Source organism: Typopeltis vanoorti, chromosome 2 (assembly GCF_054136105.1).
Source record: "Typopeltis vanoorti isolate ZY-2024b chromosome 2, IOZ_Tvanoo_1.0, whole genome shotgun sequence".
NCBI classification, from domain to species: domain Eukaryota; kingdom Metazoa; phylum Arthropoda; class Arachnida; order Uropygi; family Thelyphonidae; genus Typopeltis; species Typopeltis vanoorti.
The window spans coordinates 180,874,971-180,901,731 of record NC_143550.1 but is presented as its reverse complement, the minus strand read 5'-3'; the positions used below and the strand labels follow the sequence as shown (position 1 = coordinate 180,901,731).

The 26,761-nt window shown below is 37.1% G+C and overlaps 1 protein-coding gene across 1 annotated transcript in view; it reads left to right on the top strand.

Moving 5' to 3' along the window:
* mEFTs (elongation factor Ts, mitochondrial) overlaps positions 1-26,761 on the top strand; it is a 152,355-nt gene that overhangs the window by 106,413 nt on the left and 19,181 nt on the right. The window contains exon 4 of the mRNA XM_090409803.1: positions 12,114-12,236. Coding sequence (XP_090265929.1) covers positions 12,114-12,236 — 123 coding nt within the window. The remainder of the gene's footprint in view (positions 1-12,113; positions 12,237-26,761) is intronic.

Genomic DNA, 26,761 nt, shown 5'->3' with positions numbered 1-26,761 from the left:
ACATGGGAAAATGGGTGTCAGTTCAATGTCAGTAAATGCATGCACTTTTACATGATTAGATATCCAGTGTCATATTATATTGGTGGGATAATGCTAGAAAAGCCTGATGAGGCTGGGGATCTTGGAGTGTTAGTAGATAGCAAGTCGAAGTTCAGGGGGCCATGAAGCAAAGATTGCAATGCTGAAACGAATGTTCACATGTTAAGATAAGGATGTTATTTTGCCTCTTTACAAGGCCTTGATAAGACCTCACCTGGACTATTGTGCGCAGGTCTGGTCTCCTGGTTTCCGTTGTGATTCTGATATATTGGAGAGAGTCCAAAGGAGAGCATTAAAAATGATATCAGGATTGTGGAATACTGATTATGAAGACAGATTGAGAATTTGTAGACTGTAGACACTAGCAAACAGGAGAAAGAGGGGTGATATAATTGAGACTTACAAACTTCTGAAAGGGTCATACAGGATTTCAATTGATGGAATTTTTCAATTTATGGAGGGTGGGGAAAGGACGAGAGGGCATCCTTGGAAGCTGAGAATGAAGGCTGCAAAGAAGGGTGTGAGGGCTGGATTTTTCTCTCAGAGGGTGGTACATGATTGGAATTAATTGCCATTGGATATTGTGAGTGCAAACAGTGTGAATGAATTCAAGAATAAGTATGTGACCTCCCTCGATGAGTATCTGACTTCCTGGAGGTCTTTCTTAATAATAATAATAATAAAATGAAAATGGTATAAATTTTATTAAAAATAGTACTACATCAATTACAGCTATACAGTCTGATTATTCTTCATCATCATCATCAAATTCCTGCCATGTACCCTCAAGGGGTGTACAGGATATGATAGAACTACATGAAAAAAAATTACATCATTACTAACTTCCTATCTACAATTTTCCTCCAAATCAGTCGGTTACTTGTCAAGACTCCAACATTTTCTGATCTTATATTTCTATTGTCTAAGGCACTTTGTACCATATCAATCCACCTATATCTTGGTCTTCCTCTGGGTCGTTTTGCTGCCAAACCTGGCAGAGAATACTTGTTTTGCTAATCTTTCTTCACCCATTCTGTTTAAGTGACCATACCACCTGAGATTAGCTCTGCTAACGCATTCCTGGATGTTGACAATGTGAAGTTCTTTCCTAATATCCTCGTTTTTAATATGATATTGCCATTGATGCCATCTGTTCATCCCTATAATCTTTCTCAGGACTCTCATATCTGCGGTCTCTAGTCTTTGGTCAAGTGTTTTACTTCTGACTCAGCTCTCAGATCCATAAGTTAAAACTGGTTTGAACACTGTCTTCTATACAGCTAATTTAGTGTTCTTCCGACTAATTTCTCTCTTATTCCATATGAATTTATTCAATTGACTTCCCACCATACCAGCTTTACTGATTCTGTTGTCTATTTCTATATTTAATTTACCATCTTCACTAAAAATCGTGCCTAAGTAGCTGAAATGTTTTACTTGTTCCACAGGTTCTCCATTCACAACACAGTTGACATTTTCAATGATTCTGCCTATTTTCAATGTCTTTGTCTTTTTATTGCTGACCTTCATACCATATCTATTACAACAGTTATTCAATTTAGTCAGAGAATCTTGCAGACTTGTAGCAGATTTATTTAGAAGTATAACATCATCTGCATAAAGCAAAGAGCTGACATTAACATCTCCAATTTTGATATCATGTGTAATGCCACTTTCCTTCATAATGTGATCCATATAGATAATGAATAACACAGGGGATAATGTACATCCTTGTCTCACACCAGATTTAACATAAAACCATCTTCCTGTACTTCCTTCAATTCTAACTGCAGACTTATAACTCAAATACAGACTAAGTATTACTTGATATAATGCCCCATTGACACCATATAACTGTAGCGTATTTAATAGCTTCTCTCTTGGTACCTTGTCATATGCCTTTTCCAAATCAACAAAACTTAAATACAGTTCTTTGTTATATTCCCATGCTTTCTCAACTATTTGTCATAAAGTGAAGATCTGATCCTGACAGCCTCTATTTGGCCTGAATCCAGCTTGTTCTTCACCAAGCTTTTCTTCCACAATTCTTCTCAACCGTTTCTCAAGTATACTTGCATAGATCTTGCCAGGAACACTCAGTAGGGAAATACCTCTGTAATTCTAACATTCAGTTTTATTTTCCTTTTTATATATGGGTATTATGAGAGCTCTACTCCAATCATCGGGAATTCGTCCATCTGTCCAGGCTTTCTGAACTATGCAGTGCAGCCACTGTAAGACTTTTATACCACCATACTTCAGCATTTCTGGTCGAATATCATCTACTCCTGCTGCCTTTCCACATTTCAAACTTTTGATGCCTTTTTCTACTTCAAGTTTGGATATTCCTGACTGCATGCCTGTTCAGTGTTTTTTACCACTGTGCTGTCATCACTACTTGTTTCATTTAGCAGTTTTTCAAAGTAATTACTCCATACTTCACGGATATTTTTTTCTCCCGTTTTCATGTCACCTTTATCATCTCTAACTCCTTTTACAGCACTCTTTCCTCCATTCCTAAGCTTCTTTAACAACCTCCAGAATATTTTGCCACCTTCTTGATATTTATTTTCTATATTCTTGCCGAAGTCCTCCCATGACTTTTGTTTAGCTAGTTTTACAGAGTGTTTAGCATTCTTGCATCTGTCTCTGTATTCTCTAAGAGCACAAGCTGACTTATTTGCCAGGAACGTTTGATATGCTTTCTTTTTTCCTTCACTGCCTCTTTAATTTCCTGTGTCCACCATGGAGTTCTGATTTTTCTATTCTTGCAGGCAACTTCACCACAAGCCTCTCTAGCTGAATCAATTGGGGCTTTCTTCAAGGCTTGCCATTGAATCTCCAAGGTTTGATTCCTGTTCTCAAACTCTTTCATTTTTCTTCAATAATCTTTGTGTATTTTAGTCTACAGTTCACATCTGAGAGCTGCTCAACTTTTATTTGCTTTAAACTTTCTTACATATCATTCTTTTCAGTGATCACTTCCAATTTCAAATCCTCTGTATACACTCTGGTGTCCTGCATCAAGGAGATAACATCACTATCAACAATAACATAGTCAATGAGACTTTTCTTATTCCTTGCCTCTTCTCTCCATGTGAATTTGTGCACATTTTTATGTTGGAACATGGTGTTAGTAATAACCAGTCCAAGTCCTGAGCAGAAATCCAACAGATAATTGCCATTATTATTAGGTTTGCTCTTTTCTCCAAATTTTCCCAAAATATTTTTGTATGTCTGACAATCATTTCCTACTTTGCTATTTAGATCCCCACCAAGGACCAAGTTTTCATTTTTCATTGTGTCAGTTGCTTTTTCTAAAGCCTCAAAAAATTCCTCCACTTTACCTTAGTAGAACCTTCTGTGGGACCACAGGCACAAATAAGTCTCATTGTCTAGTTCCCCATTCTCATATTTGCCCACATTACTCTACTTGAGACTGACTGCCATTCAAGAAGATTAGCCTCGTATTTTGTGTTGAATACTATGGCTACTCCTTCTTTTCCTTGATTGTCATTGCCTGAATATAACATTTTGTATTTATTGCTCGGAAAGATCTCACCAGTTTTTTCTTTTTTGTTTCAGTTCCCCCTATAACGTCGATCTGGTACTTATCTAATTCCTCAGCTAGCTCCATTTCTTTGCCATTTAGGCTTCTTGTGCTGATAGTACCGATCTTTAACTCTGGTGATGTTGAGTTCGGGTGTATTTTCAGATTTGTTCCAGTAGCTGACTTTTCGCTGTTCGCCCTGGTTCCCTTCCGAAAACAATGGAGGCCTTGTTTAACCGGGCGACGCCCCAGCCGGCATGAAATTTTTTCATATTGTACCATCATTTTTATTTTGGTTTAACCATAAGATTACAATTTGGTCGGCTAAATTCCAAATTGCCAGCCCATCCTCATTTGTTCAGTATCCAAGTAGATACCCAACAGGTTGCACCACGAGAAGGTGATGATTGGACATTAGATCAGAAGCCCTGGTCGGTACTCTGCATTCCTTTAAAGGCTACACCCTCCATGGAGTTGACAGACCCATCTTGTGAGGTTCATTCAACTGAGAACATATTTATCATATAGAATCTGAAAATCCTTAACACTCCTTTCATTAACAATACATTCTGGTAATGCATTCTATTCACTGACAATTCTCCATGTAAAAAATTACTCCTCACATCCTTCCTCACCACACTTTTACATAACTTCTAGGAATGACCTCTGGTTCTTGTCACCTTCTACTCTTTTTATAATTCCTTCTGGATTAATCTGATAAAATCCTCTCACTAACTTAAACGTCTCTATTATATCACCTCTCTTCCTCCTACCACCAAACTCTGCAATCCACATTTCTTCAACCTCTCTCTCCATAGTCAGCATTCCAAACGCCTGATATTGTCTTAGTCACTCGTCTCTGGACCTTCTCCAATATCTCCATATCACACTGAAAACTAGATGACCAGATCTGAGTACCATAGTCCTAGTTTGGTCTGACGCCTTATACAGTGGCATTACCACTTCTTTATCCTTGGATGTTAGAGTACTTCTTATCATAGGAGCACTACGATGCAACCTTTGCAACACTAGCAATATGCCCTCTAAACTTCAGTCTACTGTCAACATCACTCCCAAATCTCTAATCTCATCCACTTCCTGCATTATGGTACCATCAATATAGTACACAGCCTTATATTTCTGCACTCCAAAATGCAACACCTTGCCCTTATTGATATTAATACTACAACCTCACTCTTTTGTCCAAGTAAAAAATTATTCAAATCTTCCTGAAGGAATTCAACATCAGCAATGCTACTTATAATTCTTCCCAACTTTGCATCATCAGCAAATAACTGAAGATCCCCAGTCAGTCCAAATGATATATTGATTACAAACAAGTAATCCATGTAAAGAAAAACATTTCCTTAAATAAACTGAATGACTGCTGTAACAAAGTTGCCATGAAAATCACAATAAAAAGGAAAATACTATAAAAAAAAGTATGAACATTGAATCATCCTCTGCAGCTTGTAAACTAACTTCAAATGCTTCTGCAAAGTCTAATAATATCATTGTATATGATTCTCCCTTATTTAACACACTCGTCACATTATCATAAAATGCAAGTATATTTCAGTTTGCAGTTTACCAAAAGATGTTTCACTTTGTTTCTTTTTAAAACTAACTTTCTTATGTGTTTTTCTTTTTGATTTGATATTCATTTTTATCCTTAGTAACACTTAAATGGGGATCATTTTTTGTTTCAAATCCTATATATAACCAGTGGTGAGCTCTAAAGGGGTCGCGGGGGCTTGCACGAGCCCTTTATTAAATTTTTCTCAAATTTGTGAGCCCCTTGTTCTTCTTGTTTACTTTTTTATTTTTTCGAAAAAAAAAAAAAAATTTTTTTTGAAACATATTAAGCAACAAACTCATATGGTAACCTAACAAAAATTAGTCTATTCAGCAGTGTAATAGATCATTTGGAATTATTGTTTCAACTACTCTATAACTAATGCGCCCATGTTTCAAAATAAAATAAGTACATGCGCTATTTTTACACTTCTCCCTTTTTTTTTTTTTTTTTTTGCTTGACAATGCGAGCCCTTTGTTAAAATTTCCATAGTTCACCCCACTGTATATAACCCTTATGTCCCAAACTACCATGAAGCCGTCACTAATATCAATAACATAGTCAGTGAGACTTTTCACCTTTAGGTGATATGGAAACTAAAAATGAAGATATCCTAGTTGTTTGGAGCAGTTACCTTAAAGATTGTTGGTTGAAACAAATGGTAACATAACAATGATAGATAATATTGAAGAGTAAATCTTATTTCAAGTTTTTGATGAATTTTTTCTTCCTCAAGTGTTGATGTAGAAAATCCATGTAGAGAAAATCATTTCCTTAAATAAACTGAATGACTGCTGTAACAAAGTTGGCATGAAAATCACAATAAAAAGGAAAATACTATAAAAAAAAGTATGAGCATTGAAACATGAGCATCCTGAATGAAGAACATATAGAACAGTAAAATATTTTTAACTATTTAGGCAAAATTTTTAGTGAAGATGATAAATTAAGTTTGGAAATAGACAACAGAGTAAGCCAAGCTGATGTGGTAGGGAAATTTATTCTGTTAATAAATTTATTAACAAAATAAATTTACATGAAATAAAAGAGAAATTAGTAGTAAGTACACTAAACTAATTGTATAGAAGACAATGTTCCAACCAGATTTAATTTATAGATCTGAGAGCTGACATAGAAAAAAATTGATCAAAGACAAGATACTACAGATAGGAGAATTCTGAGAAAAATTAGGGGAGTGAATAGGTGGTGCAAATGATAGAATCATATTAAAAATTAAAGAACAAAATTGACATTATTAGCATTTAGGTGGTGTAGTCGCTTAGAGAGAAAAGATTAACAAAGCAGACTTTTGATTGCAAGAAAAGACCAAGTGTGGGATGGGGTTGAGAAGATTGATGCAGTTTGCCTTGGAAAATCAAATTATAAGATCGATAATATTGGTGCCCTCATAGATAACTGAATATGGAGAGAAATTGTAATAGGTAGTTAATAATAAAGTAAACTTTTCATATTATAGTATCCTGTACGCCCTTTGAGGGTACATATCAGAAACTTGATGATGATATGATATAATGCAGCTCCAATTACAAATGGCATGTCACCAAGTCCTCCACCCATTTAAGGACTCTATTTGTCATAACATACTACAGGATTTTGTGGCATGTTGTGCTTGTGGTATGTATGCATCCCAGCAGTTAGATATGTGGTGGGTGAGAGAAGGGGAAATGCATATATTATGTGCAAAATGTAGGCAATGGGAGGAACTTAGTGAATTAGATATTACAATAACTGACCTCATTGCATCAGGGGCTGGAGAATCTAAACCTAGAGAGAGAGAGAGAGAGAGACGAGTAGTGTGATAGAGAGTGAGAATAACAAGTGAAATATGAATGAAAAAAAAAAATAAGAGCGTGGAAGGCTCGAATGATTATGAAGTTTTCAGAGATTGTTCTTGATTGGGAGGATGAATGGCGAGCAAGTGGCTAACTTGCAGAGAGAGAGAGAGAGAGAGAGAGAGAGAGATGAGCTAAAAGAGGAGGTGGAATGTCTCGGGAATGAGATGAGAAGTATGAAAGATGAGATTAAGCGAATGGAAGAAATCAATGCAAGGTGAATCTCAGTAGGAATGAGACAACGTTATGGGAATGATAGAAGAGGAGAGAATAGAAACAGTGGAATAGAGGGAATGAGAGAGAGTTATGAGAATGATAGAAGAGGAGAGAATAGAAACAGTGGAAGAGAGGGAATGAGAGAGAGATTTATAGGAATGATAGAAGAGGAGAGAATGGAAACAGTTGGAGAGAGAGAGGGAATGAGAAGAATGCAAGGGAATGCTGGAACCATGGATAAAGTGATGCCAGGACAGCAGGTAAGTAGGGGAATACAGAGAGAAAGGGTTAGAAGAGAGAGGGTGAGGGATGCAGGTGAGCAATCAAGGAACACAGTAGTAAAAGGTATGATGTATGGAGACTCGATGATCCGTGGTGTGCAAGATAGGATGCCAATAGAAAGTGTGGCTATGACAATTAAGCAGGGTGAAAGGGTGGATGACATGATTGTGATGGTGGGCACGAATGACTTGAGAGGCAGTGTAAATCAGGTGGCGAGAGAACTGAGATTCATGCTTGAGGTTGTACAAAAGAAAACAGAGAGGAAAGATAGTGTGTGTTACCCAGGTATGATAATGACGAGCTGAGCAGAAGAGCAGTAATAATGAATAGCATAATAGCCAAAATGTGTCAAAAGGACTGGAATATGTGAATGCTTGGAGGGCATTTGAAGACAGAAAGGAACTGTATGCGAGAGACCGCTTGTATTTCAATGAGGAAGGATGTAGGCATCTGGAGAGATTGTTCTCTGAACGAGTCAGTGTGTCAATGCAGGGAAACTAGAATTCCCAGGGTGGATGGTAGCAGGGGTGGCCTCTTGTGGGAATGGGTGCTTGAGGTAAGGGGGACGACATCAGGTAACTCTGAGTCCAGTGGAGTTTGGAGGGGATAATGATAGGTATAGAAGTAGTGGCATTTTTATGCTTTATACTAATGCCAGGATTATTCGTAATAAAGGAGGTGAATTGCTGGTGCTGATAGCATCAGCCTGGCCAAAGATTATTGGGATCTCTGCAATGTGGTTGATGGAAGATGATATAATAACAGGAATAGAAGTAGCAGGGTACAGCATTTTTTGGCAGGATAGGAAGGGAAAATGTGGTGGTGGAGTACTGCTTATGATAAGTGATGACTTATGTCCTCTAAGAGTGGAGACTTTGGAAGGCTGTGACACTAATGGTTTTGAAAGCATATGGTGTGAGGTAGAGGTGGGTAAGACAGGATATTTATTGGGGTGTTGCTACAAGCCAAGGAGCACAGAGGATGGGGGAGCAGGAGATGTTTAGGCATTGAGCTTGGCAAGTACAAGAAGAATAATTGTTATGAGAGATTTTAACTACAGTAGTATAAGTTGGGAAGAGGAAAATGCATGTAGTAATAAGGGAATGGAATTTCTGGAATTCTTGAGGGACAGATGCCTTAGGCAACATGTAATAGAGGGAACAAGAGGTTGAAGAGTTTTTGATTTGGTCATAGCATCAGAAGAGCTGATAGTAACTGAGATGACATCTCCCCCCCTCCCATTTGGAGAGAGAGAGAGAGAGATCATATGGTTTTGACTTGGAAGATGAATAGATATGCTGGAGTATCAAAGAAAATGTATGCGGAATTATAAGGCAGGTGATGATAATAGTCTTATATATCAACTTGGAGCAGTTCAATGGAGAGCAGAATTGGAAGGCTGGAATATCATTAGTGCTTGGGGAATTGTGAAGGAATATTTGTAAGTAGCAATAGTAAGCTGTATTCCACAAGTGAAGAAGAGGACACAATTTGGTGTAAAGTGGATGACAAACAATATTAAACAGGAACTGCATGTGAAAAACAGGTTATGGAAGAGATATAAGGAGAGGGGTGGAGAGCAAATGTATGAAGAATATAAGACTCAGGCCAGGAGCATGACTAATATGATAAGGAAGGCAAAACTGGAATATGAGAAGAGATTGGTACTAAGATCCAAAGAAAATCCTAGGGAATTTTTTTAGCTATGTAGCCAGTAGCAGGAGAAATGATTGTGGAAGAATATAGGGAATAGAGTGCCTGATGCTGAGGACATAGTGGAGTTGTTCAATAAACACTTTATTGGAGTATTTCATCCTGGAGAAATAAGATTTAATACTAGAGGGATAGGGCAGGTTTGAGGTTTAGAGTTGCAAGAGGAGAGTCTGTTCCAAATACTGAGTACCCTGGATGTCAGTAAAGCTGTGGGACTGGATGGTATTTCACCACATGTTTTGAGAGCATGTGCTAAAGAACTGACAGCTCCATTGACCTGGCTTTTCAACGAAAGTCATGCTACAGGAAAGGCATCCAAGGTATGGAAGTAAGATAAGATAGGATCCAATCTGCTACCGCCCATTGCATAAGGGCGGTAGCAGATTGGATGTGTCTAACTATAGACCAGTTTGTGTTTCATCAGTGGTTGTTAAGATCTTAGAGAAATTAGTGAGGGACCATATACAGCATCAGACAGAAGTGAGTAGTGTTATCTGTGAGAGTCAACATGGATTTATTAAGGGATGCTCTTGCTTTAATAATATGATTGCCTTTTATAATAAAGTGACAAGAGCAGTTGATGAGCAAGGGGCATATACTGCCATTTTTTTGGATTTTGCAAAGTCATTTGGCATGGTGCCACATGATAAGCTGATATTTAAGTTAAAGCACATGGGTTTAGATGTCGAGTTAGTCAATTGGATTCAGGATTGGCTGTCTGATAGGTATCATAGAGTTGTGTATGGTGGAGTAATATCAAGGAGGCAGAAGGTTACAAGTGGTTCAGTACTGGGGCCTGTATTGTTTAACCTTTATATCAGTGGCATTGTTAATGGATTGCAGAGGGATATTCGGTTGTTTTCAGATGATCTGAAGCTGAGAATGGTTAGTAGTAATAGTGCAGATGTGGCAGCCCTGCAAGAGGATTTGAATAAACTAGACAGATGGGCGAATGAATGGAGGTGTTGGTTTAATGCAGCAAAATGGGTTACAGGAAAATTCATCGAAAAGGCAATTCATCAAAAGACAATTTGTGGAAAATGCAATTCATCGAAAAACAATTCACCGAAAATTTTAAATTTTCGATAATGTTATGGTAAAAGTAATCCATTTAGAACAAAAATCGAGCCATGCAGACAACTTCTTGTACCAACAACTTCTACTAATTCATTTAAATCAGAGAGTTATTGTAATACATAATTTGGACACATTATTTCTTTGACGCCCCGAATATAGCTGAACTTAAAACTGGAACATCCGTTCGACATTTTCTTGTAAAAGTTTCAAACAGCGAATCTGAGTAAAATTCATCCCATAATAATTGCTGTGTTGAAGTCGCATATTACTACTAGCAACAACAATAATAATGAAGCCCGCATAGTTCAGTCGGTAAAAACGAAGCCATTTAGTTAGAAAGACCTGGATAGTTGGATCCCATTTATGCATAATTTTCATCAGTCCTGTTCTGCTGAAGGTAAGTTAGCAGGCATAATATAGATACGGCTGGGCTTTTCTTCTGGAAACAGGCAAATCAGTCTCATGAACAGACATGAAACAGTCATCGGACAAGAAAGACAATAAGACACCATATTGTTCTGTAATTTTTCCCTATTAAAGTAGCACTGCTATCTCACTCTGCACAGTTCAGTTTTTGTTCTAAATGGATCAGTTTTCTCATAACATTTTCGAAAATTTAAAATTTTCGGTGAATTGTTTTTTCGATGAATTGCATTTGCGACGAATTGTTCATTCGATGAATTGCCTTTTCGATGAATTGTCTTTCGATGAACTCTCCGGATACTGCAAAATGTAAAGTCTTGATGTTTGGGATACATCGATGGGAGGCTGCATTCTCGATTGGAGGAGCTGTACTGGAGGAAGCAGGGGAGACAAGAGATCTGGGGGTGATGATTGACATAAAACTCAAATTCAGGCACATATTGCAAAAGTGGTAAAGGTAACCCAGAGGATTGCTGCAATACTGAGGACACTGACTGCAGAGATGAAAGAGTTATCGTTCCATTGTATAAGACTCAGATCAGACCACACTTAACTATTGTTCTCAAATTTGGTCTGCAGGATTTGAAGAGGATGACTTAACCGTGGAAAGGGTACAGAATTGGATAGCGAAGATGGTTTCGGGACTGTATAGTGTTAGTTATGAGGATCGGCTGACGGAATGTGGACTGCAGAGTTTGGTAAATAGAAGGAGAGGTGATATGATTGAGACTTTTACACTGTTGAGAGGTAGTTACAGGGTTGACACTGGGGAGTTCTTTCGTTTGGTGGAACAGCAGGAGGGAGCAATGACAAGGGGCCTTTTGGAAGTTGCAAAAGGAAGTTGAGCAAGAGGGTGATGAGTGGAATGCATTGTCTGATAGAGTGGTGAGAGCAAGAACAGTCAATAAGTTGGAGGAGTGGTATAATAGACTTTGTGTTTCCTAGGAAGGACCTCCCACGATGAGTCTTTTGATTCCATGGAGGCCTGAATGATAATGATAATAATGGTGGAATTCTCACGATGGATCTGAAGACTCATTATGGTAAGCCTATGTTATTATTAACTTTGAACCATAATAATCCATGCCACAATTATATCCTTACCAATTCAGATATGTAACACTATCCCTTCAGCAGCCAGTTTGACTATATTCATTTTTATTTTCAGTTCTCTCAATTTTATATGTAATAGCCACATTTTGAAATCATATTTGAATTTGTCATTTAAAAATCTATAAGTGTATTCATTTTTGTACATGTAACAAAAATAAATAAATAAATAAAATAAAGTATCTGGTGTAAATAAATGTATGTAATAACTTTTCAGAATTGCATTTTGTTTACGATATAAAAATTTGTAGAATTATTATCTCTCTCTCTCTAGGTAAATTGTGAGACTGACTTTGTAGCTAAAAATACTGAATTTCGAGATTTAGCTTCTAATGTAGCATCTGCATGCCAGTTACATGCAAAAATTAGGGCTTTAGAAGATCATGATCTAGTGAAGGTTTGTACACTTTCTGCACTAAGTTCTGTTTGAACTATAATTTATTCATTCATATAGTTTGAATTTGTAATTAGTTTACGTAATTAATTTTCATAGTGTTATTTAAGAATTAAATTCTCGTGGCATGGTTGAGTTTGATGAATTATTCATTTACTTATTACTAACATCTGACCTCCATGGAGTCAGAGACTCATCATGGGAAGTACACACTATCGCACACAATGCTCATCCAACCATGCCTTAAACTGATTCAGTGTGTCTATATTCACAACACACTCAGGCAATGCATTCCATTCAACAACCACTCTCCATGCAAATAATCTGCTCTTCATACCCTCCTTATATAGTTTACAGCAATGGCATCTTGTTCTGCCCCATCTCCCATTCTATGCAAAATTTCTTCCATGTCAATCTGATAACAACCCCTAACTAGCTTATATGTCTCAATCATATCCCCCCCCCCCTCTTCCTATTAACGGGGCTTTACAATTTACATTCTCTCAATCTGGCCTTGTACTCCACATACCGAAGACCACTGACCACCTTTGTGAATCTTCTCTGGACCCTTTCTAACATATCACCATAAAAACTCGGAGAACCAAATCTGTGCATAATAACCCATATGAGGTCTGATCATGGCCTTATACAGTGTAATCATAACCTCTTTATTTCTGCATGTCAGGGACCTCTGCACAAGTTGTGAAGATTGACATCTTCACAACTTGTGCAGTGTGGTCCCTGAATTTTAGGTCCTTCTCCACCATCACTCCCAGATCTCTAATCTCTTCTACTTCCTTTAAAGTTTCCCAACTATGTGTATACTTTGCATCCCATCATTGCTTACCAAATCTCAAAACGTTGTACTTTGCAACATTGAACTGATAAATCCACTTATCTTCCCATTCATGCAATCTAGTCAAGTCCTCCTGTAATACTATAACAACTGATTACTCTTTCCATACATTTATGTCGAGCTCATACACGAGAGATTGGTTGATCAACCTATAGTACATTAGTACCATATATGGGTAGTGGGTTAGGAAAGGAGAAACTTGTTTACATTTGATTTGAAAGACTGTATATTGTATTCCGTGGGAAACAACAGGGGGAAGACTGTTCCACAATACAGCAGTTGCAGGGATGAAAGAAGATGAAAAGAAACTCATTCTGCTTGTTTCAAGGTGCATTATGAAGGGATGTTGTAGCAGCTGCACATTTTCTAATGAGCTTAGTACCAAGTCAGGAAATTATTGATGTTATTTCAGATGAGCATTTCCCATGGAAGTATTTGTAGAATATATATATTGCAGAAACGAAATGTCTGTACCAAAGTGGGGTCAGTGAGTTGGTAAGAAATGGGTCATTAATAAGTCTAATTGCTCTCCTCTGTATTGAGTCAAGCATTTTCAGGGAGCTTTTAGGGGCTCCACCCTATATGTGAAAGCAGTATTCAATAGCTGGGCAGATTTGTATAATGTTAACAGCTGTTCAGGGGTGAAGTAACGTCTTGAGCAAAAAAGAAATCCTAATTTTTTGGAAGCTGAGGATGCAATGGTTGTGATTTGTTTATGCCAGGAGAGGTTTGATGTCAGGGTAATTCCAAGAAAAGAAATCTCAAATTGTCTGGAAATTTGGGTATCGTCAAAAATAATACTGACGATACCCAAATTTCAGACAATTTGAGATTTCTCTTCTTGGAATTACCCTTGAAAATAATGAGAAAAAAATGGTCATTTTTTATGAGAAATAAGACAGAACTGGATTTTATTAGCAATGAAATTGATGAGGTTATCTGAACCCCATTGGAAAATAGCTCGAAGATCAGAATTGAGGGTGGTAGTGGTTTATGTTCTGTAGGTTGAGGTGAGTTGCGTAGAGTAAGGTTTATCAAATGAAAGGGAGGAGTGCAATGTGCTGTCATCTACAAAACTGTGTATTGGGTTGGTGAGAAGACAGACCCTCGAGGAACCCCAGCATTGGTTGAATGGTGAGTGGATAAGGAACCATCCACCATCACACACGGTGTGTGTTCAGACAGAAAGCTAGCAATCCAACTACAGAAGTCCCGAGACAGAACGAATGATGGTAGTTTGCTTAGTAAACCTTTGTGCCAGACCCGGTAAAAGCTTTGGAGATATCAAGTGCAATCACTTGAGATTTGCCAAACTTCTCCATGGCATTTGCCCAGAGATGGGTGACATATGCAAGCAGATCTCCTGTTGATTGGTAACAATGGAATCCATACTGGCAGTCGTTTATTAGGTGGGTGCCTTTAACGTAGTGTAGGAGTTGGGAATTGATGATTTTTTCCATTACTTTGGACAGGACTGAGGTAGTTGGACGGCAGTGACTTGTCACCCTTCTTGGGAATGGGTTGAATATTTCCAGGTTGTGGGATAGATACCAGTGGAGTAATACAGTATGCACAGGCAACATAGTATAGGAGTCAGTTCTGGTGCATAAACTTTCAGGACATTTGGAGGAATGCCATCAAGGCCAGGAGACATTTTTATGTCTAATTTGGACAGCATTTTTCTGATCTCTTTCTGGCAAAATGATATAGGGGGCATTGTATGTTGGGCATCTGGAATGGTTGGTGGGGGAGGCATTTATCATTGTCAGTTATGCGTACATTGGATGCAAAGTATGAAGCCAGAAGATTGACTTTTTCTGTGGCTTGTGATGCAAAAGAACCATCTGGGTATATGATAGAGATGGGAATAGTGTTGGGCAGAAGTTATGACCAATTGCTTTGGCGAGAGACCAAAAAGCTCGGCTGCTGTTTGGACAGGCTGCTAATTTCCTGCTTTTTGCTCTTTCGAACTCTGTTTTGGAAGCATTAATTCTTTTTTTTTTTTTTTTTTGCATCTATTTTGGGCTTCAGTAAGCTCTAGAGGAGGATGGAGTTCTTGATTTGAGCCATTTACGGTATATTTGGTTTTTCATTTGCACATATTTTGGAGAACAGGGTTTATTTAGGGAATGGCAGTTCAGAGTGGTTAGAAGAATGTGTGTTTCCATGCCAGTGAGGATTACTTTGGTGATAAATTTGGTGCATTTGTTTGGAAGGCCAGAAGCAATAGTCCAAGCATGGGAATGTGGTATAGAAGTTGCGGAGGCTGTCCCACTTGACACTGTTATAATGCCATACTACTCTTTTATGGGAGTGGCTATGTAAGCGTTGTTGTGTGAGGGAAGAGATGAGTGCTAGATTGTGGTCAGAATTACCTAAGGGACCCATTACTTTCACTGTGTATTTGGAAGGGTCATTTGTGAGGAAGAGATCTAGGGTATTTGGGGAGTGGTTCAGGTTATCTGGTATTCTAGTTGGCATCTGAACAAGTTGTCTAAGGTCGTTAGTGATGGCAAATGTTTCAACCTGTCTGCCTGCATGATCTGTACAACTGGAGGAGGAAAGCCAGTTGGTGTTGTGGACATTAAAATCTCCTTGAGGATAATTTCACTGTTGGAAAAGTGGGACTGGAGAAAATCAATTTTTTAAGGAGAGGGAGTTACAGAGCTCAGAGTGGTTGGTTGCACTGGGGGGAGCGATAGAGACAGAAAGTGAATTTGACTGAGTGGGAAAGGGATATTTTCAACCTAAGAAGGTCAATGTTGGGCAATTCTAGGTTGGGTGATCTCTGCCAAGGTGTGCCAGAGCAGATGTATGCGCAGACCTTGGGTTGAAAGGAGTTAAAGCATGTGTAGTTTGGAAGATTGAGATAAAAAGTGTTGGGAGAAGGTGAGATTTGAGTTTCTGCCAGAAAGAATGGGTGGGGTTTAGTAGACTGAAGGTAGTGGACACCAAATGATGAATTGATAATATGGCACAAGGTCTTAATAGAATTGGCTTACAGTGGCATGAAGCAGTAGTAAATGCTTAGACCTCTGTAATATTGGCTGCTGGAGAAAGTTGTGTTTATGTATTTGTGTAATGAATAAGTGGCATGGATTGTCAGAAGAAATTGTGGGTGCATTGTCACTGAATTGAATTTGGTAGACACGGATTAGTTTGTCCTTTCACAAAGAGTCTTAGGACTTTTTTGTAGAGATGATTATTCATTCAGGAAATGATTATTATTATTATTATTACTCTAAGACTCCATGGAGTCAAAGACTCATCTAGGAGATCCCTTTATCACAGTTCATCATACCATGCATTAAACACGTTCAAATTCTGTTCAGGCACCACACTCTTAGACAAGGCATTCCAATCATTCACAACTCTGATGCAAAAAAAACCTCCTTCTCACTCTGTTTTTCACACTCCTTATACAGCTTCCAGGAATGACCTCTTGTTCTTCCCTGATCTCTCGCTATTTTATGAAAAACCTCCTCAACATTGATCCTGTAACGACCTCTTACCAACTTCTACATCTCTATCATATCATCCCTCTTCCTCCTATCCACTAGACTAAATTGCATTGTCTCAACTTTTCCTCATATTGAACATTCCAGAGATCAGAAACTATCTTATCAGTCACCTCTGGTCCCCTTTCCAACATCTCTTTGTCCTTTTGAAAACAAGGTGATGAAATCTGTGCACAGTAGTTCATGCGTGGCCTAATCAGAGCCTTATGCAATGTAACAAGAATCTCCTTACTTCTACTGAGTGTCCTCTGCGTTATTCCCAGAATTCATTGTGTTGTCCTCACAATTTTGGCAATGTGTCCTCTAAATTTTCAGAACATCTGCTCTACTCCTGATAGTTTGTTCCAACTGAATATCCTCATTCAAATCTTCCCCAATATCATTAACATACAGATTTAACAGCAATGGCACTAGGACTTTCCTCTTCTGGGATATTGCTCTCCCCCCACACACAACTTGTTGATACCTATCATATAATTTTTTTTTTCATTTAATGTCCGTAGACAGCGTATGGTCACTCCTGTACCTCACAGGGTTTTGGGAATGAAGTCTTCTGCTAGGATAAGTGGTAGAATCGCAGATGGTGATTGTCCTACAAACCTATCATATAGCCGGTCTCCAATTCAATGCACGAGTCTAATATCTATCCGCTCTAGTTCGACTCTCAACTTATCATCTGGTAATCTATCAAAAGCCTTTGCAAAACATATGTATACTACTGTGTGTCCATCTTCTCTGTCCAAAGAAGCTGTCAACTTGTTGTAATAAGTAAGTAGATTACTAAAACATGACCTCCCTTTAGCAAATCCATCCTGTCCATCAAAGATATTGCCATTGTTAACTCAATTCTGGATCCTGGTTCTCATCAGCCTTTCCAGCACTTTAACCACAACAACTGACTCACAGATAGACTTATAATTTGATGCTTGAGTTTTGTCACCTCCCTAATGAAGCAGCACAATCTTGCCTTCCTTCCACTCCTTCGGAACTTGATCCAGTGCAAGCCTCATCTAAACAAATATTATGTCAAGGCAAATGCCAACTCTGTGGCAAATTCCTTCAAAATATATGGTGATATCAAGTCCCACATCCTTATTAATATCAAGTTTACTGAATTTTCTATATATCACTTGCTCACTTATAGTCAGCCTTTCCTCCTCATCAGCTGCTCTCAAACTCTCCATGATGTCACATTCACAAGAATGATAGATCTTTATGAAATTCTCATTAGATATCTCAACTCTGCAGCAGTTCTTATACCATTTTCTCCAATCATTGTCATCCTTCCATAATCTTTTTTTTTTTTTTTTTTGCTGGCTGTATATCGAATGAACTCCCTAGGATTCTTTTTTAGCATCATTAGCTAACTTCTGATCATATTTCACTTTTGCAACCCTTACCAACCAAGTCACACTCCTTGCCTGTTCTTTATAATCCTCATGGAATTGATGATTACCATCCTCTTATGCTGCCTCCATAATGCCTTTTTTCTCTGTATCTCATGCTTAATTCTGCATTCATCCATTTCACACCTACCGTATATAACCTTCTGACCCTTGGAATACATTTAGACATTTCTTGAATGTTGTTATTATTACGTGACACCTCCAAGGAGTCGAAAGACTCATTGAGGGAGGGCGCCTACTCTAGAACTCTCTCTCCACCACCACTCAATCCACCAACTACAGCAAACCACCACCACCCACCACTACTAGTATTTTCACAGGCAATCACAAATATCCATACCCATGGCAGGATTCGCACTTGATCCTTTTTGGCTGGAGAGTAGATACACTAACCACTTGACCAGCTAGGCTGGCAATATCACCCAAGCTGCATTGATCTGCTCTCCAGTGAATTCATCATTCCATGCTACACCTGCATGTTATCTCCTGAGTAGGGTTTGTCGGTTTTTAAAAACCGTTTTTTTTTGGATGTATTTGTAAAATTCAAAAACCGGTTTTAGATACTAGAATTAATATGTAGAAATTAATTAATTATTTAATTAAAAAACTTTAACATTTTGACTTGAAATCGCTCTCGAAACAGCTCTTTAGTAATGGATCTCATTTATATGTTTTATGACAATGCCAAACGTGAAACTATAAATTAATTGGAATGTATTAAGAGGAATGGGAAAAAAATTTCTATAACTTTAGATGAGTGAACTAGCAAAAGAAATCACAAATATTTGAATATCAATATACACCATTTTGTGGAAGATTTTAATTTGGGCTTAGTTCCAATAGCTAGTTTCTACGATGCTAAGAAAACATTAGAATTAGTTTCTGATAGGCTACAAATTTTTAACTTGGATCTAGCAACCGATATAGTTGCAGCGAAACATGATGGTGCCACTGTTATGAAAACATTTGGCCAATTATCACCTATAAATAATCAACTATGCTATTCACACACCATACACTTAGCAGTTACTGATATGTTATATAATAATAAAGAAATTTGTGAAACCGATGTATATGTTACAAGTGAGGAATCAGAAGATGACTATGGTGTGGATTTTTTAAATTCTCTTGATCTAGATAACGACTATGGATTCCCTATTTTGTCTGACAATTACAAACAATCAATTTCCCAAATCAGAAAAATTTTCAAATTTTTTAGAAAATCTCACGTAAGAGATAGTATCCTTCAGAATTATGAAAACAAGAAAAAGGAAAGGAATTAAGTCTGATTCTTGACTCCCAAACAAAATGGAATAGTTTAGAAGCCATGATTGAAAGATTTATAACATTAAAAGAATGTGTTGTTTTAGTTTGAATGATATTTGTGCTTCTCATATGTGGAATGAAACTCAATATCCTAAAATCATGGAGCTTCTTAAAGTGTTGGGACCAGTGCGTCTAGCAGCTGCGACCTTAGCTCTGCGAGATGCCAATTTATTAATAAGTGATGGCATATTTGAATTTCTGTTAAATGAACTAAAAATTTAAAGACTGAAATTAGTTCCAAATTATTAAATGCATTAGAAGTACAAATTCAAGAAAGAAGATATGTTGGATTTGTAACCCTTTGCTATATTTGCAAAATCCACAAAACATTTCAACAAAGAAATCTAGTGTATTTCCATGAGCTTCAAAACTCGATATTATTAAGTTATCCAGAAAAATATTGTCTAGAGCAGCATTTCCCAAATGTTTCCTATGACAGAACACATCACAAATCCTGAAATTTTAACAGAACACCTTGGGTAGAATTGAGTGTCATCAGTCTCGTATTCAGTGTAAAGCTAAGTGTACACTATCGCTGAAGCAGGCTGTATCGCACTGCAAAAATGCAACAGTGCACACTACAGCCATGCCAGGTCGCATTGCATCGCATTGACTTGCTTGTGACCACATATTTCCTAGAATAGATACCTCCATACTTCACTCACGCTTGGAGGTGTCGACAATCGCGGGCGGCTGAGTCAAGGCCAGTGCAAGCTGGCCTTAATAGCACAATCCACATGCAAAATGAGGAGTGCCTGATTTTCAAACATGTTTGAACTTGTTGCAGCATTTAAAACCATTTCAGGTTCATTAATTTTGATAATTTTTCATGAAACACTTATTCACTTTCAGCAGAACACAGTTTGGGAAACCCTGGTCTAGAGTATATCCAAATCCTTGTATGGAAATAGATTCCGATTATGAATATATCGGAGATGGAGAAACTATTAATCAGGACAATGCTCTAAAAGAAGCCATGGAAAAATCAATTCATAGGTTTCTTGAGGAACCTGAAGAAATGATATCAAATTTGAAGACACCGAAGGCCGAATTTTCAGTATATGAGGCAACCAATAAAAGAACAAAGACTTTAGATTTATTATTTGACACCCTGAAAATGATAAAACCAAGTTCATTAGCCAGTGAGAGAGTATTTTCTATTTCATGCAATTTTGTATCTAGAATAAGAACAAGATTAAGTAATCATTCAGCGGACATTTTATGTTTTTTGAAATCATATTTCCTGAAGAAAAATACTAAATGAGATAAAAATTTATAATTTATATTTTGTATGGATTTTAGTTATTTTAGTTTTTTTTTATTTGGTTTTGTATGGAGTATATTTTATTTTGTTATATTTTTTTTAGTTCCATAAATATTAAACTGGAACATTTTAAAATAAGTATAAATATTTTTTTACTGTTTTAATTATATATAATTTTTTGTAAAAATTCAAAAACCAGTTTTACCCGGTTTTTTGGAAATTGGAATTCAAAAACCGTTTTTTTTTCAAAAGTCGTTTTTTGTATAAACCTTATTCCTGAGCTTCTCATAATCACCAGCCTTGTAGTTCCACATATATTCTTTCATCACAGAATTCCTCACACTGCTAGCAACCACTGAGGTAATCACTTCATGGTCACTCTCACCAACTGCAGGTTGATTTGTCCCTTCATTTATAATAACAAAACTGTGATGAGAAAATCCAAGACCCTCGATTCTAATGTGCTTTCTATTACAAACTGCCTGAGGTTGTTGTCCCTCACAAACTCAAGAAACTCATTTTCTTTACTATTATATAAGCAAAGTGGATATTACATCCAGCATTATTTCAAAGCCGAATGTAAAAACTATGAAAGTTTCGTAAGGTAAGTTGAGCTTATGGAAATACACTCCATGGCATTCATGAGTTACCTTTGTGCAGACTATTTAAAAGACATAGGCGATGCCCAAGCATCTTTATATTCGCCTTTTGTTACTCCATTTTAATAAGGTTTCACTAGCCTGGCAGCTGTTTCGAACTCGTTGGTTGTCTTCAGAGATCAGGCAGAAATGTTAGGAGAGAAAACCTCTCGTTTAGTACTAATGAACTTGATATGTCAGAGAAATGTTTTTTTCGTAAGCGAACTCTCGGTTGGTGCGTAAAAGTAATTACTAAAATAAAGAGCCAATACTTTGCTTATATAATTTGGCATCGCCGAACCGAAGCCTTTTGGCTCTTTATTTTAGTAATCATTTTCTTTACTTACAGTTGCTGTCTTATCATCCGAGTCTATATTGCCATAATTAAAATTGCCCATAATGATCACCTTTTTCTTATTTGCTTGGCTAATTTGATTCTACATTTCATGGTCACTACATCCACATTACCAGGTCTATAACAACATCTGATTAAGTATTTCATTCTATTCACCTCTATCTCACTCCATACTGCCTCTAATTCACTATTTTCCTGTTGCATAGACATAACTCTTTCTCTGTCATCAAGAGCACTCCCCTTCCTTTTTACCTTTCTATCTTCACAAAACACATCATACCCTTCCATCTCTATTCCTGTCAGGATGTCATCCTCATCCAACCATGTCTCACTTATTCCAACAATTCTTGAGTGAACAAACTCAACCATTTCATTTGCCTTGTTTCTTACACTTCTAGCATTTGTATACATACATAACAGTTCATTCCTGGATCTACAGCAAATTTCACTGATACTACTTATTAGATGTGAATTCTCTCTACTTAACTCGAGCCATTTCTTTTTCTCTTTCTTCATCTTAGAGCATTCTTCAAATCCAGCTGTTTTCCTTTAGTCCATGTCATCTCTTCCCTTTTTGTCTACACGTTCATTCACGTCCTCTTGGAACATCATCCTTTTTCACCTTGTATTCCCCTGTCCACCCTGAACCTCCCTGTTTCCCTGCTTGTCTTTCACACTTGTTCTCTCATTTTTCATACTCATCTCTACCCACTTCTTCATTCATACCCACCACTTTAATCTCTCCTTCCTTAATCTTCCACTCTTTCACATCACTTTTTACTTGCTTAGATTCATTCTCTGTACTCATTACTCTCCCTTCATGTAGATAAGCTTATATGTTGGTTAGCCATAGCTTCTAATTTTTAAGAAATTACAATGTAAATGAGATTATTAATTATAAAACAATTTAACTCACTATGTTACATTGTCATCTTCAGGGGTCACAAAACAATGACATGTGCATGCAGGCACTCACACTAAGCAAATGAGGCTGAAGAAAGGCAACAGAAGTCGGTCCTGGAGTCCTAAATGGTGACCACTAGTGGGCTAAATTGGGTTGTCTTGGCCACTGGGATGATGATCTCAGAATGTATGCTTCCCTAATTTGGGGCAATTTCATGCATCAAATTTGTTGAGGTTTGGAAGGTTTTTCAGAGCTGACTTGCTGACCATGCTTTGGACACCCACCACAGGATATGCTGGAAGAAGGCCAGTTTATTACACTGCAGCTAGCTCAAGTACAAAAGACTGTTCCTTCAATCTGCCTCAGCTCTGAAAAACTTTCCAACCCTCAACAAATTTGCATGAGACTTCCCCAAATTTGGGAAGGATACGAGGGTGGTCTGAAAAGTTCTTGGCCTTGACCATAGATGGCAACACTATTGGCAAGATAAGCATCCATGTGAAATTGCAAGTCATTCTATCAAGTAGTTTGTTTTATTCAGCTGTCTGAAGCAAAAGTGTTGTCTGTATCCCTTGAAATGGATAAAATTGAGTATCGTGTGGTTATAAAATTCTTTGTAAAAGAAGATTTAATGCCAAAAGAAATTCATTCGAAGTATGGGTACTCTTCTCCTTCGTTTTCAACAATTAACAAATGGGGCCACCAAGTTTAAATGTGGCCATACCAGCCTTGAAGACGATCCACGTGAAGGACGTCCAAAAAGTGTAACAACACCAGAAATCATTGATCAGTGCACGATATGGTATTGGATGACTGACGAGTCAAATGCATGAAATTGCTGAGACTATAGGCATTTCAAAAGAACATGTAGGATATATTTTGCATGAAGAATTTTGCAAATGAAAAAGCTTTGTGTAAGATGAGTGCTATGCTTGCTCACAAAACCACACTTGCATGAAAATCTCTGAACAGTGCTTGGAGCACTTGAACAAGTTTGTGCGTTGATTTATTCTTATGGATGAGACTTGGATTCACCATTACTCACCAGAATCCAAACAGCAGTCAAAACAGTGGACAGAAGCCAGTTGTGCAGCACCAAAGAAGACAAAGTTGGTTCCATCAGCAGGAAAGGTCATGGCATCAGGGTTTTGGGATGCCAAAGGCATTTTGTTTATTAATTATCTTGAAAAGATAATTAATAAACATTCAAGATAATTAATTGAATATTAAATATTCAAGATAATTATTAATTATCTTGAAAAGATAATTAATAAACAATAACCAGGGAATATTATTTCGATCTTTTAACCAGATTAGATGAAAAAATTCGTGACCTGGTTTGCAGAAGAAAAAAATCATCTTTCATCAGAAAAAAACACCTGAAAAGGTGTTTTGGCAGGAAAATTAAGGGATCTGCACTATGAATTGTTGGAACATCCACCCTATTCCCCAGATTTGGCTCCCTCTGACTTCTAAATCTCTTCCCAAAACTAAAACTCTTCCTCGATGGTCAGTGTTTTTCTTTGAATCAAGAGGTGATTTCAGCTGTAGAGGAGTATTTTGCAGATCTTACTGAGAACCACTACAGGGATGGGATAATGACATTGGAGCATTGCTGGAATAAATGTATTAGTCTTAAGGGAGATTATGTTGAAAAATAAAAATAATTTTGAAATTATAAATTTGTTTTTCATTGTTTGGCCGAGAACTTATCAGACCACCCTCGTGTATTCTATGATCATCAGCCCAGTAGCCAAGACAACTGAATTTAGCCCACTATGGACACTTTTTAGGACTCTAGGACCAACTTCTTTTGCCTTTCTTCAGCCTCATTTGCTTAGTGTGAGTGGCTGCGTGCACATATCATGGTTTTGTGATCCCTGAAGATGCCAATGTAACATTACCGAAATATAGGGAGTTATTAATTAAAAGTTGTTATAATTAATAATCTAGTTTACGTTGTCATTTCTTAAAAATTAGAAGCTACTCTTCCTTCCAGCAGCAGTCTCTTCATATGATTCACACCAAAACCATTCAAATGCAGTCCATCACTCTTATACATCAGTTCATCCTTCAAACTCATTCCACACATTACCAAACTGCACTCCGTTCTCTTCATATATTTCTGCTAGCATATCATTCACAATCTTTGCTCTTCACCTCATTTCATCACTGTCATACCTGGGGAACACGCTGACTACCTTTCCTATTACATTATTATCTTTATCCTTCTCAACAACCTCCTGATATCCAATCTTATATGTTCATTGTTTCCAGTCAAGTCAGTTGTCCCTATTACTACTTCCAACTTTTTTGCTTGCTTACTCCTCATATCTAATGCCTCAATCATTCTATTCATTTTACTTCCAGGAAAACAAACCTTGTGCATTTTCTCATTTACCACACCTCTAATAATCGAATCCCCATACAACGCCATTTGCAGGTCTTTCGTTAGCTCTTTCAAATAAGCACTGAAAGTTTTTCCACTTGATAATACTATCAATTAAATATACCAAGAATTTATATTCTTGGTTTAATCCTTTATCCAAGTTTAAGCAAACAAAGTTTACGCCTGAAGTATTTTCAGGACAGGGGAAACTCGTATATAGGAGCTAATGACTTCACATCATTTGCCTTAGTATCTCATAATGCAAAGTGCATATCCTTATTTTCATGCATAATGCTATGCATTATGGGACCTCAATAAAGGTCGAAACCAGTCTGGATAGTGATCCTTCCCATATGGGAAGAGAATTGTAATGTGTAGCATTATGGGACCTCAATAAAGGTCGAAACCAGTAGTCTGGGTAGTGATCCTTCCCATAATGATATGTGCTTTGCATTATGGGATACTAAGGCAAGTGATGTGAAGTCATTAGCTTCTATATACGAGTTGCTCCTGTCCTGAAAATACTTCAGGTGCAAACTTTGTTTGCTTACATTTGGATAAAGGATTAAACCAAGAATATACTTTCTTAGTATCTTTAATTTATTTGAAATCAGCACTTTAGTAAGGCTCTCTTTTCATACTACATTAGCTTTCTACAACAAAATAGTTACTTTTATTGTCAAAAAAAAAAAAAAATTGAAATGAAAATAATTGCTAAAAAGGGGAAAAAAAAGGGCATAGCTTGTAATGGCTCAATTAAGAAGGTTCTGTCAAAAATACATACACCAGTCCACAAATTAAATTTTCTAAAATTTTAAATTATTTCCATTTAATTGCCTCTTTTGTAGCTATTATGACTCTCAAGACATGTAGCAGTAGTTTTAAAATGAACAGAGATATGTTTCATATCCTTCTTAATCAAGGAATAAAATACTGTAACAGAAAAGGCAATCTCTAGAGATACTTTGTGTGCTCTGCTGCCTTTGATATCTCATTTCTTTAATTTACAATTATATCACATTTAAAAGTTAGTGTATAAAACATGGACTGCTTTTGTTATACATGTGTATGGTTCATTTAGAAGTGTTAAGCAGTAAAACATCATCACTTGCATAAAAAAAAAGAAATGCACACCTCATTTTTCAAAATTTATTTAGGAATAATTTTCCTAATATAATAAATAATTGTATTAAGAAAAAAACATGTAAAATTGGCAAACATAAACTAAAACATTACTAAAAAAGCTATGCAAGAACTGTTTTACAATATAAATCATAGAAACACATGGAATGTGGAAGGTGGCATGGGTTAGCCGTTGCTCAACATTCATTGCAGATGGTTGCCTAAAAGTCTGTAGGGTTACATATGAAAAGATCTGAAAAGCAATTTCCAAATATCACAAAGGATTAATTCTTGGTTCCTATTACATGCTTAAGCATTCCATGCAAAAAATGTCCATAGTAGATTGTTTTATGTTACAAGTGATGAAGTTTTCTTCTATGTAAGCTCTTATTCTAGTCAGTATGATGGAGTGTATAGAGAAAACGATAAGTCAAGCCCACATTGTGTTCCCTGTTGTTGTCGTTGCTAATGTCCCAAATATGTTCTTTCTGTCTTATTTCACAACTTCTCAAAGTCTGGTCTATGTATGTAAGGCTGCAAGAGCATGGAATTCTGTTGATCCCACGATGTTTGTAGGAGGGGGTTGTGATTTTTAGGAGAGCAGGCTAAGTATAATTAGAATAAGTTTATGAGCCATCCTAATATCATGGACTTGGAGAAGACTGGTGATGTTGATAGAAAGTCTACTGATGTAAGGAATGGAAATTGAGTGCTGTAGTGAAATCACAATTTTGCTATGGAGCCAGATTA